The sequence below is a fragment of the Varanus komodoensis genome, unplaced genomic scaffold, assembly GCF_004798865.1.
Source record: "Varanus komodoensis strain SLA01 unplaced genomic scaffold, ASM479886v1 scaffold15, whole genome shotgun sequence".
NCBI lineage: Eukaryota > Metazoa > Chordata > Lepidosauria > Squamata > Varanidae > Varanus > Varanus komodoensis.
Genome location: NW_025335440.1, coordinates 585,445 through 599,112, shown reverse-complemented (window position 1 = coordinate 599,112; position 13,668 = coordinate 585,445). Strand labels below are relative to the sequence as shown.

The 13,668-nt window shown below is 48.3% G+C and overlaps 1 protein-coding gene across 4 annotated transcripts in view; it reads left to right on the top strand.

The window, feature by feature from the left end:
• The first annotated feature begins 7,172 nt into the window (after positions 1-7,172).
• Positions 7,173-13,668, top strand: part of KHDRBS1 (KH RNA binding domain containing, signal transduction associated 1) — a 28,640-nt gene continuing 22,144 nt past the window's right edge. For 3 of the 4 annotated variants that reach the window (XR_006414194.1, XR_006414195.1, XM_044424815.1), the window contains exon 1: positions 7,174-7,675. Coding sequence is in view for 2 of the 4 variants with exons in the window: in XM_044424815.1 (XP_044280750.1) it covers positions 7,348-7,675 (328 nt within the window). In the remaining 2 variants the exon portion in view is untranslated. Of the gene's footprint in view, positions 7,676-13,668 lie in introns of all 4 variants that reach the window. The other variant, XM_044424817.1, reaches the window with a different exon arrangement.

Genomic DNA, 13,668 nt, shown 5'->3' with positions numbered 1-13,668 from the left:
ATTTGCGGTGGCCGCCATCCCTTGACTTCGCCCCTCCCCTGCAAAGTGGGATGCGTCACCCCTTCACCATGGTTCCGCCAAGGCGTTCGTTTTATGACGCACCCCGGTTACTGAAAATGGCACGTCCCACTCTCGCGCGGAAGCGCCCCCCTCTGGAACGGTGGGCTGGCCTGGGCTGCTCCGAGGAAATGCGAGGTTAATGCCTGGATTGGATCCGGCGAGGTTCGGGGCGCAGCCCTACGCCAAAGCGCTGCAGCTCCTCGCTTATTGCATCCACTCGTGCTGGCGACCGCAGGACTTCTTTCTGGCTGCTTTATTTCAGTCATGCAGTTCTGTTAGCATTCGTTTCATTTCTGTACCGCCCTAAACCCGAAGCTCTCTTGAGCGGTGCGCAACAGTTCATAAATACGAAATGGAGTAAAATACGAGTAATGCATACAATCACAGTAAAGTTTTAAAACCAAATTATTTGCAGCTTAAACAGAGAAGGCAAGGACACGCACCCATAGTCAAGGGCTGGATTAATCCGTTACACATTGCTGCTTAACTGAAATGCTACACAGACACACCCTGATTAGTGGGTGGGCGGACTGTTACATACACAGCTCTTAGTGAAGTCCCTCTGAACAGCCACATTTTCCCTGAAGCCTTTGACAGAACCCTGCCCTGGTAATTCCAATCCCTTTCTGTAGCCTTCCACAAGTATGCGTGTCCCTGCTGTCCTGGACTGCAACTCCCAGCATCCCCAGCCAGCACAGCCAAGGAAGCTGCAGTCCAACACATCACATCAGAATGCACACCAAGTTGAGGAAGTCAACGAAGCAGCAGTAGAGCTATAAAACTAGGATACAGATGCACGTTCTCCTGCTCACCCCTGCCTATTTCGCTATCTCTTTTTGCTGTTTCCTAGTTTAGTCCCCTGAGGCAGGGAAGAGGCCCTTCTTCCTTTGCAAAGTGCCAGGTCCATAAGTGGATAAATGGCCATAATGGATCAACCGGCAAGAGCAGCAAGGAGGCTCACTCAAGCGCAGCCGTTCCTAGCTTGGTGATCGCCAGATTTGGGGCGCCACCTGCCACCCCAGGATGCCCTTGCACTCCGGAATCCGCCTCACCTCATGCCCTCCCCTGCCTTAGTTTCCGCCTGTAGGTTGGGGACCAAACTCAAGCAGGTCACGCTGTGACTTGCTGCTTTATTGATTGCTGTGCTCAATTTGATTGCATTATTCTGAGAACATGCTAATGTGAACCAGGCTGGAAACGTTTATATCAAAAAGTGCTATAAACATAGACAAAACAAATAAAATATTTAAAATGCATTTGTAAAGGCTTGTCTGTTAAAGGGACATCTTGAAAATGGTTTTGTTCCCCTGTCCTCACGTGTGCCCTCCCCACATTATGTACTAATGATGCTTGCAAACAGGAAAACCTATCTTTTTTCTCTTCATCAAACAAGCCTTATTGACAGAAGCAAGCCTCCAGTAACTTTTCACTGATGTAAGCTGGGAGTCTACCTGTCTCCAGATCATAAAATCAAGATTTGTGGCAGCAGGGAAGGGAAGGAGATGGTTGGTGGCAGTTTTGCAGCTGTAGTTGCAGCTGCATGTTCAGATCTCTGGGAGACAGATGAGGCCAGGGCACTCCGTGTCAGAGGCAGGAGGGGCGGCTGCTGAGTGGCTCCTGGACCCTCTCTGACAGCTGAGCCTGGAACAGCCTTCCCCAGCCTGGTACCCTCCAGATGTGTTTGACCCCCCCCCCCCAGCTTCCAGAATTCCAAGGGGCATGGCCTTTGGCCATCTTGGCTTGAGGATGCTGGGAGTTTTTATTTATATACTTAAAATATATATAAATTAAAATATACACATATTTGATTTATATATGTAATTTAATCCCCATAGTGCCCAATAACCAAGCCTAGGCAGTAAATAATAAGAAATGCAAAAATACAATATAATTTTAAAAATAAAACATCATAAAATTACATTAAAATTAAAACTATATTTAAAACCACATTTTTGCAGCTAAAGAGCCAAACCAGAGTTACTGCTAGACCTGGAAATGTCCCCCTCCCACACACCAACCCTGCGTACTGTGTGGAGTTGACACAGAGGATACACTCTTTCCTCAGTAATGGCACCGAAAAGATAATCAAGTTAATGGCAGGTGGGCTTTGCTGGAGAGCTCACTCTGTAACCACAGAAAGGACCCCGCTCCTTATGGCCACCAGCAGAGCCCCTCCTTGTAATAGGGTTCCAAGTAAGGCCTCAGGTGGCAAGCATAGTATCCATGTGCATTTTGCAAATGATTCTGAACCGTCTTCAAGGGTAGCTGCAGTAATTTGCTCAAAGATTACCAGGCACAGACTACGGATGCCAGGCTATCACTGTCCGGATAGGAGCATACCTGAGCCACCAGGTGGAGCTGGCGGAAGGTGCTCTGGGCCACTGAAGCCACCTCAAGGGATGAAGCAGGCCCACAGAGGGGAGGGCAACCCCATCAGAGCCCGCGTGGCATAGCAGTTAAGAGTGCGGGACTGAGACGTAGGCCGTCCAGGTTCTGGTCCCCACTCAGACCATGGCACTCGCTAGCACACTCTCAGCCCAAGCTACCTCATGGGGCTGCTGTTGTGGTGATATGATGGAGAGGAAATTGAGAAGGAGATTGTGTAAGCTGCCTTGAGTTCCTTGAAAGAAAAAAAGGAGGGGTGCTAATATAATAAATAAATAAAATATGTAAGTAAATAAATAAAATATGTATCTAGAACAGATTGCATTCCCTCTATCCAGTCAGAGGAACTATCCACCAAAAGCATCTCAGGCTTGCCTGGATTTAGTGTGGTAGCCCTCACCCAGTCCATTATTGTAGGTAGGCACCTGCTTAGGACATCCCGAGCATCGCCTAATGAAGAGGAAAAGGGAAAATAGAGTGCCAGGTCATCAGCATATTGATGGCAATGCACACCAGAACTCCAGACAACCCCACTCAGCAGGTTCACGCAGACATTAGACGATGCCGATGCCGTGGGCTTGTCCTCTCCCTCCCTCGGCTGAGGTCCAGACTGAAGACAATCCTTTGAAATGCTGCTCTTTCACTGAGAGTGCGCAGTGGACAGAGCAAGTTAAATCGGCATAGCATTTTACTAAAGCTGGAAGGAGATGCCTCTGCTCATGTAAAGAGTTGGCGCCAAGACAGGGGCTTCCTTGAGGTCCCTCCCTTTCAGTAAGACTGCTGGCTCCACCCTCAGGGGGCATGTGTCCTTGAAAAGCCCCTGCAGCGGGCAGCTGGCCTCTCCCCCCACTCACCCCTGCCCTGCCCCTCCCGAAAACCCTCCCCTCCCCTCCCCTCCAAAGCAGACTGACTCTCCCACCCAGGGAAGTTTCACGGAGTGGCCCTGAAGGAGCGTCCAACGGCCCAGCCAGCTTGCACCTCAAATAAGATGGACCCCGAAACGGATCGCTCTCATCCAGGAGTGCCCGAACCCCAACCCCTCCCTCAAGGACCTTGCCCAGGAAGGAAAGTGGCCTACAATTAGTAGGACCTTCCAGGTCCAGAGGGGAGGACTTCAGGGGCAGCAGGGGACTGCTCCTTCCCTTGCAGAGGCGCTGATCTCCCTGGCCCAACCAGGATATTCGCATCTCAGGGACACTTGCCTGACCGAGGGAACACCATGCACAGATGACCCTCCCCGCAAAGGCCACGGATCCTCCTGCCAAGGGTTCTGTTGTCCCAGGGGAGCAATCTACACACCACCCCACTTTCACTGGCCTGGGTCACGCAGGTTTTGACATGCACCAGAGTCCAAATGCTTCCAATGGGCTGGGGGTGGGGGTTATCTACCAGCAGTGCTGCGGGGCACTGGACCCAGTGGGAACCTGCTGGACTTGGCAGGACAGCCCCTCCCCCATTAATCACCCAGGTTCCCTATGTGGCTGCTCCCACATAACTGCAGTTGTGAAAGGTCAGCAGTCTTCATCACCTCTACCATCACGATTAAGTATTCTCCCCCCCCCCTTTTTTTTATACAAAACTAGGGGAAGGGGGATTTTAAAACATTGCATAGAAAGGGCAGACGGTCCCTGCGAGGTTCTGCCAGGGCAGCGAGTACCCGTCCAAAGGGAGATCATGAAAGCTAGCCTGAGCCGGACTTCAGAGTCCAAAGCAGGAAAAACCGGCTTAAACGTTAGCGCTAGCCCACAAGCACAACAGGGAATGGGAGAAAGGCAAGGTGAGGAATTCTTGGGACAACTGAGGGAGGAGAGGGCCAGCCACTTGTAACATGCCTGGTCCTCCGTCAAACACAGGGTGGAGCCAGGGATGACTGACCCACGCAGCTTTGCTTGGGCCACAGTGCGAATTATTGTGCTGTCCAACCCGGTCTTGGCTGTCATACTGTCTACATACTTCTATCGCACCCTCCCTCCAGGGACAAGGACCGCGGGAGCTGCTCTCACAGCAGTTGGGTGGCCACTTTTCCATTCACCAGCACCAGTTGCTCTTTCTGCCACTAGAGAGCAGACAAAAACAGGATTTCCTAGAACAATCCATGGCTCCTTGGGATGGCTTCATAGCCACTCCAAAGCCATCCCACAAGACATGGGCTTGGTTCAGATGTCACGCTACGCCATAGTGGCTTAGTCTGTCATGCAAACCCAAACCCTCTGTCAGATGTTCATTTCATGCACAGGCTACACATTTTGTGTGATGGTCTTGTGAAAGCATTTGTTCTTTTCTGGAAAAGGAACATATTGATTCTAGTTACACGTGGGCAGCAGCAGCAGCAGCAGCAGCAGCAGCATTGCCACCTTGCACCCCGTCTCCATAGACAGATAGAAAGAAAGGCAGCAGTGTGGATGGGAAGGGAATGCAACCTTTTCAATGGCAAGGTTGCAATTTTGTGCATGCTTACTTGGGAGTGTGGACAAAATGAGTGAAACCTCTGTTATACTATGGCTGCTAAAAGCTTGTCACTGTAAGAAGAGCTGTAGACTCAAGATGGATAAGACCTCCTCCAAACTGTGTGTAACTGATTATAAAAGCATCTTGTACAGACTCCATCTTTGCAGTCCCTTCTGGGGCTGCCTACATGTGCATATATTTCTTGTATGTTTGAATAAACTGTAAATGTTCTTTGATTGTATACCACCAGCAGACTGTCTGATTTTTTCCTGTCAGTCTGGTTTTTCTTGTCTGGAGTAAGCCCCAATGATTATATGTAATCTGCCTTATGTTCCTCACAAAAGGAAAATGGCAGGATATAAATGCAAAAAAAGTTTCCGGGTTAACTTAAAATAGGACTTATTTGCATGTGGCTGTCCATGCAACTGAGTCCTGCATTTGAGCTCGAATAGGGCACTTTAAATGGGTTGACTTTTGCTGAATTTCTGTTTCCTATGGGAGGTCTCTGCAAGCAAGCTCACCCTCTGCCTCGCGCCCCTAGGCAGCAATTTTACAGCGGACTACTTTGCAGAGGTGAAAGAAAGGCGGCCTCTCAGCCCTAGTTCACCTTCTCTCCTTTACCGCAATCTGGGGATAACGGAGTGTTTGATTATCAGCACTGATAGGTGTTTTTTTTTTAAGTTTTTAAAAATCACCTTTTCCTGCTGAAAACTGAAGCTCAATCCAGACAAGACGGCGGTCCTGTTGGTGGGTGGTTTGGGCTCCGGGGTAGGTGACTTGGACCTTGTCCTGAATGGGGTTGCACTCCCTCTAAAGGACAGGGTCCGCAGCTTGGGAGTGCTCCTCAACCCAGAGCTGTCTTTGGAAGCTCAAGTGACTTCGGTGGCGAGAAGCGCTTTCCTTCAGCTTCAGTTGATCCATCAGCTGCGTCCCTACCTGGAGAACAATTGCCTGGTGACAGTGACACATGCATTGATTACTTCCCGATTGGATTTCTGTAATGCGCTCTACGTGGAGCTGCCCTTGAAGACAGTCCAGGTACTTCAGATGGTGCAAAACAGAGCTGCCAGGCTGCTGACAGGGACTGGGCGTTACTCTCATATAACCCCAGTCCTCTATCATCTTCTCTGGCTCCCCATCGAAGTCCGGGCCCAATTCAAGGTGCTGGTTATCACCTACAAAGCCCTTAACGGCTTGGGACCTGGATATCTAAAGCAACGACTGCATCCATATTTGCCCTCCTGCCCCTTGAGATCAGCAGCAGAGGTCCTCCTCTGGAAACCCTCCGTAAAAGATATTAGGAGGAGGAGGGCCTTCTCTGCAGTGGCACCCCACTTATGGAAAGCGCTCTCCAGAGAGGTCTGCCTGGCGCCGTCGTTATTTGTTTTACGGCACCAGGCCAAGACCTTTTTATTTAAATGATATTTTAATAATTATTAATATTATTTATTGGTTTTAAAATCTTTTAGCCAGGATGAATCCCGATGTTATATGTTCTTTCTGTATCACTGTTTATTTATAATGTTGGAAGCCATCCCGAGGCTTATGCGAATGGGACGGCATACAAAATTTCCAAACAAACAAACAAACAAACAAACAAATACGACCGAACCTAAAGGCGACTAAGAGGCCTGGCCTCGGTACACAGAGATAAAAAGTGTAGAAAATTCATTCTATTGACTGGAGACGGAATTGATGGCCCCTTTAGCCCCGCCTTTGTTCTTCCTGGAGGCTGCGGGGAAGGGAAGGGAGCCCTCCTCCCAGCGAGGCCAGGGGACATCCAGGAGCCCAGCCATCCCCTCCGCCACCTTTTCCTGCTTCGCTCAGTCCTTCCTTCCTTCTCACTGGCTCCTGCCCAGCCCACTGCCCTGCGAGTCCCATCTTCTCTGCGCTGGGGAGACTTCCTAAGGGGGCCGCATCCAGCCTGCTGCTCCTAGAACAGAACAGTAACTAGCGTTGTGGCACATTAAAAGCCAACTTAGTCTTTTAAGTGCTGCAAGACGCTACTCTTCACTTTTCCTATCTCTACGTGCCCGCAGGCATCGCGCGCAAGCCTTCTCGTACATTTTTTTTTTTTGTTCCGCTCAGCGCGCGTGCGTGGCGCGCGAGCGCATGGCGGGAAGCGAGGGGCGTCGCCGCCCGGACCATGCTGCGCCTGCGTGGCTCAGCGCGCCGCGACTCTCCTGGGGGCGGCGGTGGTAGACGGTGAGGCAGCCTTCGGCCGGCGCGTGCGCGGTGGGTGCCGCCGCCAAGCTTGCGCAGGCGCAGTCGCGAGTCTGGTCGGAGAACGGTTGGCGGCGGTCGTGCTTGGCGCGCGGTGGAGAGCGCAGAAGGAGACCAGCGCGAGGCGTTTCCGCTCCGGGCCCGCTCCGCTTCCTGCCCCGGTGGCCCCGGCGCTCCGTCGGCGTGGCAACCCTGTTCCCTCGCGCGCCTTTGCCGCTCCTTCGGCCGCGGATGCAGCGCCGCGAGGACCTCGCCGCCGCCCGCCGGGGCAGGGCCCCGGGCCCCGCCGCCGCGGCCGCCCGCCTGCAGTCTCCTCAGGCCGCGGCGTCCCCCCGGAGGCCGCCGCGGGGTGCGGGCGCGCGCGGCGCTCAGCCGCCGCCTCTCCTCCCGCCCTCGGCCACAGGCCCGCCGGCCCCCAGCGTCGCGCCCACCCCGCTGATGCCCGGCGCGGGGCCCGCGGTCAAGGCCGAGCCCGAGAGCAAGTACCTGCCCGAGCTGATGGCCGAGAAGGACAGCCTGGACCCCTCCTTCACCCACGCCATGCAGCTGCTGCAAGCGGGTAACGGCGGGCGGGCGGGCTGAACTCTGCTCTGGCGCGGCGCTCTTTCGCATTAGCCTCGCTTCCATGCGGTTTCTTGTAGCGATCCATTCCAGGGGCCAGGGCTCAGGCTGTGTTGGGTGGGGAGGGGGCGCTTCGGTGAGACCCGTAAGCCTTGACCCGAGTCCCGCCCCTGTCGGCTTCTCAAAGCAGCCCCGAGCCGAAGGAATCCTCTCTGGTCTGCGTGAGGGGCAGCGCGGGTTGCGCAGAGGAGCGGCAGAAGCGGGTCCCTGCCTGCAGCCTCCTCTGAGCCACATGGACGAGTTTTCCTTGGCTTCCGGAGTCTGGATTTAAGTTTTCAAAAGAAAATAGTCGTCAATAAGCATAGATGGATCCGGTCAGAGATGATTTAACTTGGATGTCACTGTCAAATATACAGCAACTTAAGTAACTCTTAACAGCAGCAAAGGCTGTTTCTTCCCGATCTTGTGCTGGGCAGGAGCTAGAACCTGCCCCAGCTTTCTAATGACCACGGACCGATTCTCGTGTATAGCTTCATTTGTGCTCTATTTGATTTTGCATGGTTGGGATCTGAATATGATTGGAAAGTGTTGCATTAAAAGCAATTGGAAAATTGTATCTCCAGTAATCATTTTTATTATCCTAGCCTATTTGGTGACGTGCACAATGCTATTATTGAGGTATTGATCATGTGAACCAGATATGTGTGTTTTTGTTCTGCCTATTTGCTGAGGACAAGTTTGTCTAGCCCTTGGCTTGTTCATTTTTCAAGTGTACCCTTGCAAATGAAATTAGGTGTGCAGGGTAGTTTAAAAGTAATGTGTGAATAAGGGTTGTGTGTATATTCGTTGTAGCACAAACTTTGTGTAGTGGACTCCCCTTCTCCGCATTTTGGTACAGATGTAATTCCCCATGTGCTGGGAAGGGGTTTGTGTTTTAAAAAGTTAATTTGCCAGATAGTATGCTAACGTGACCAAATAGAAATAGAGCTTAGAGATTCTGTATGTAAAGAGAATTTTATCCAGTATGATTGTTCAAGTCCAAGCCCCGCATGGGGAACTTGTTTCTGTGATGATACTGCTCTTCAATTTTCTTCCAAATGATTTACTGTAGTTGTGAGAAAAGGGGAGTAGATAGGGGCACTGGTTTGATCTGTCTGTAAATATTGAGGGCTGGGTGTACAAGCAGTGATAAGCCACTGGATGCTTTCTGGGGTGTTTGGACTGCTGCTTCCATCAGACCCAGACATCTTGGTCAATGCCTGGGGATTGTAGAAACTGTAGTCCAGAGCACTGGGTTGCTCACCCTCAATTAGAGGAAGGACACTGTTGTTTGCTTAGGTTATGTTGCTGGTGAGAGATGGGGAAACGTCAACACTGGACCAAATCTGGCCCTTCTGTAGTTTTCTTCTACACCCGCTTCCCCAATCCTTTGGAATATTTCAAGCTTTTATACAGCCCCCCCTTCTAAAAGTTAGAAATGCCTTTCCTAAGGTTTAGTCCCTGGCATTAAAAGTTTTAAGCTGCAATATACTGGCCTTTTGGATCCCCCCATTTCTGCCGTTAGTCTTGTCCACGATACCTGAGAGCTTTCCCAAAATGGAGTGTGATAATTGTTCTAAAAGAGGTTCCCCATCTCACCATGGGCCTGAAAGTACAGTGCTGGCCTGTGTTTCTTTTCCTGTGTGATAGTAATGTTAGCTTATTCTGCTGGAAGCTGTGAGGGCTTTCCTTTGTATTTTCACATCAGTTAGTTTGCATTTTGGAGAGAGTGCCTTGTGATGTTGGTTCCCTTTTATCCTGGGGGAGCTGTAGCTTCCTGCTCAGCAAATTCTGTAACAGTGGTATTTGTTTATCCTGGAACTACTTGGGTTGAAATGTTAATCAGTGGTCAGAGGCAGACTTAAAGAATTAGACTTAAGCACTTAAGATTTTTCCTTAAGTGTTGTAATAGTTCTATTGTGTTTTATTCCAAGGGAGGAGCGCTCAAAGCCAAAAAATTCTGTGTATCTCTCCTCTTCCCCTCCTGCAGAGACACTGGTCTTTGTAATCTACCTCTTCTTCATTGCTATGCATATCTGCATTAGTTCTTGTGTCATGCTTCCACTGGAACTAAACGGAGTGGAAATGGCAGCCTTTGTCTCACTAGCACCCTCCTTTCCCCATTCTGACAGTGTCTAATCACCATGGTGCAGCTGCTGTGTTTTCAGCTCTTCCTATATTAAGTGAGCCCAACTGCCTAGAAATAACTAGCCAGAATTTAGAACAAAGGGGAAATGCTAGATTTTTGACTGGTGGGTGAGGTGTTTGGGAAGGGGTTCTTGATTGAGAGCCTTGTAAAACAGGGACCATGCAGTAAGAGCACATGTCTTTGTTTTTCAAAGCAGTTCAAAAGTGCTCTGATTCAATCTTGCAGGAGAGGCCTGTTTCTCTGTTTTATTTTCCAAAACAAGTTTTATGTAGTATGTTATACAAGTGCATGGATCCTATTAATAGAGAATTTTGATACAAGATTTCCCTGGACACTCCAAAACCATATATTCCAGCAATAAATTCCATCTGCAAAAACAGTCCTGCAACTATCACAGGTTTATAGAATAATGCCAAGCTCTGGCATTGTTTCACCAAGAATCCCTATGACCTCATCTACCTAGCATACTGATTGTTTCATCTATTCTAATTTCTGTTTTCCAAAATTCTTGGTACAGTTTTAGTGCTATATTGCATGACTAACTAGACCCTTAAAGTCAAATAATTGGCTGGATAGTACAAATTAATATAGGAAGGTTGCCCTTGCTGCTACCTGCTGCTGCTTGACCCTTATGTATTTGGGTTGCCATGTTACTAGGATCAGCCTTCCTAAATGTCATCCAAAACATCTGGTGCCCTCCAAGTGTTTGGGGCAGTAACATGGAACATTCCTATAAGCGAATTTTTTTGGCAGGCTTTGGTTTAGGGAACACTGTTTCACGTCTGTGCCCCTTGGTTTCCTCCCATCTCTTTGGGATGCACTACCAACTACACATTTGGCAGGTATGACCCTTCCAGACTTTTAGCACCTACTGAGAATAAACTTTTCCAACAGGCATTCCCAGGAAGATGATGCTTTCCTCTGTACAGAGACTTGCTTTTTGTGTTTGCTTAGTGATTTCTTTAAGATAAGCCATTCCTAAATACTGTTAAATAAACAGTGTACAGCCTCTGCTGTCTCTAGGACCCATGTGTGGCTGTGACCCCTCCTGCTTTATCCCTGGTTGCTCTTTCTTCAGTAGCAGAAAAATGGGCACCACCTACTTGGTACTTGCTTACTCTGCCACCATTCCATTTTTTGGCCAGCCTGCCAACATTTTTCTCACCCCCCCAACACGCAGTCCAGCATCTCCAGAGTTCTCTCTTTGCCTCTGTTTTGTCTCTCTAACCCTAGCCCTCTGCCATTTTCAGAGTATTTTTCAAACATTTTCCCATTTGATATCTCTTTCTAGTCTGTTGCACTTTTTCTTAAGACTGCTTAATTCTATACCAGCCTGCTGGCTCCTTAAGGTCGAGTGAAGAGGCCTTTTGCCATATGCTTCCTGTGGAGTAGGATGGGGCAAGAGAAGGGGCCTGGAATTTCTTCCACCATAAGGCTTGGCTGTTCCCCTCTCTTGCTTTCACTGGCTGGTGAATTATTTTCTGTTCTTGCATCATCTTACCAGGTAGGTGATGGTTCTGCCCTATGATTTTTATTTAATCTGTAGAGCTTTACTATTTCGCATTACTGTTGTGTGTGATTATGAAGCTATTGTATTAACTGTACTAAACTGCCTTGGGTATGGAATGGAAGGGGGGATATAAGCATTTCTATAAATACATGCATATGGACAACCATGGATCCTTTTTCCACTTCTCATGCTCCCTGTGTGAAATTCTAATGCTAGCCAGATTAACTGCCTAGTCTAGCCTCCTCTCCTCTCCTCTCCTCTCCTCGACACTGGACTTAGTTTTTAAGTTCTGTGAGTAACTGAGCATTTCATGTCACACTGAGTTAGCCAGTCAGCACAAACAGAGTGCAGTACAGTTACCTGCATCTCATTCCAACAGTTAGGTGTTGAGCTTTATTTTGTTTTATAATTGAGTTTTGTTTCTAAGGCTGCCTTTCATTCACAAGGGCCCTCAAAGCAGGTTGTGATAAACTCACGAAAAACCTTAAATATTATTTATAAAACAATACCAGTAAATACTAGCAATCAAGAGATCTGCCTTATGATTTTCAGTTTTACTTAAAGCAATTGTGTTTTCTGAAAATTACTCATGAATGGCTCATCGAGTTTGCCCAGGATAGCGTTAATTAATTCACTTGCACTGCACTCTGGCAGTTTCTCCCAGTGACTGTTTCCAGAGCTTTTCAGAGTTGTATCGGTAGAGCCATATATGTGAAGCATAACCTTGCTAACGTAAACAGGGAACAGCATCCTGTTCCCATTTAGCTGTTCCCTTCCATGAGTAGGAGGTGAAATGTAGTGTTGAATATTGCATTCCTTTGCCAAACAAGCCAGTGGCAGTATACTTTACTTTTTAAAAAACCCTTACAAAAGTAAAATCCATTTTGCTAAGTGGCAAGCACTCTCTAGTCAGTACTTTAGAGGTGCTTTAAATTCTCATAAAATTTAAAGCTCAGGAAAATAAAATCTGTCACTACCTCCATTTCTTCCCCATCTATTTGCCAGGAAGTGAGAGGACCGGATACCATGATCTTAGTTTTCTTAATGTTGAGTTTCAGGCCAACTTTTGCGCTCTCCTCCTTCACCCTCATCAAGAGGCTCTTTAGTTCCTCTTCACTTTCTGCCATGGGAGTGGTATCATCTGCATATCTGAGGTTGTTGATATTTCTCCCAGCAATCTTAATTCCAGCTGGTGATTCATCTAGCCCTTCCTTTCTCATGATGTGCTCTGCATATAAGTTAAATAGGCAGGGCGACAGTATACAGCCTTGCCGAACTCCTTTCTCAATTTTGAACCAATCAGTGGTTCCGTGTCCAGTTCTCACTGTTGCTTCTTGACCCGCATATAGGTTTCTCAAGAGACAAATAAGATGGTCTGGTACTCCCATCTCTTTAAGAACTTGGCACAATTTGTTGTGATCTACACAGTCAAAGGCTTTAGCATAGACAATGAAGCAGAAGTAGATGTTTTTCTGGAACTCCCTAGCTTTCTCCATGATCCAGCGTATGTTGGCAATTTGTTCTCTAGTTCCTCTGCCTCTTCGAAATCCTGCCTGTACTGCTGGTAGTTCTCGGTCCACATACTGCTGGAGCCTAGCTTGTGGGGTTTTGAGCATAACTTTGCTAGCATGTGAAATGAGTGCCAATGGTGGAGTAGTTTGCACATTCTTTGGCGTTGCCCTTCTTCGGAATTGGAATGTAAACTGACCTTTTTCAATCCTGTGGCCACTGCTGAGTTTTCCAAATTTGCTGGCGTATTGAGTGTAGCACTTTTACTGCATCATCTTCTAGGATTTTGAATAGCTCAGCTGGAATACTGTCACCTCCACTAGCTTTGTTGTTGCTCAGACTTCCTAAGGCCCATTTGACTAAACATTCCAGGATGTCTGGCTTGAGGTCAGCAACCACCCCATTGTGGTTATCAGGGATGTTAAGCTCTTTCTTGTACAGTTCTTCTGTGTAATCCTGCCACCTCTTCTTAATCTCTTCTGCCTCTGTTAGGTCCCTGCCATTTTGGTCCTTTATCATGCCCATCTTTGCATGAAACGTTCCCTTCATATCCAGTTTTCTTGAAGAGATCTCTGGTACTCCTTATTCTATTGGTTTCTTCTATTTCTTTGCACTGTTCATTTAAGAAGGCATTCTTATCTCTAGCTTTTCTCTGGAATTCTGCATTCTTTCTCCCTTGCCTTTCGCTTCCCTTCTTTCCTCCGCTGTTTCTAAAGCTTCCTCAGACAGCCATTTTGCTTTCTTGCATTTCTTTTTCTTTGGGATGGTTTTAGTTGCTACCTCA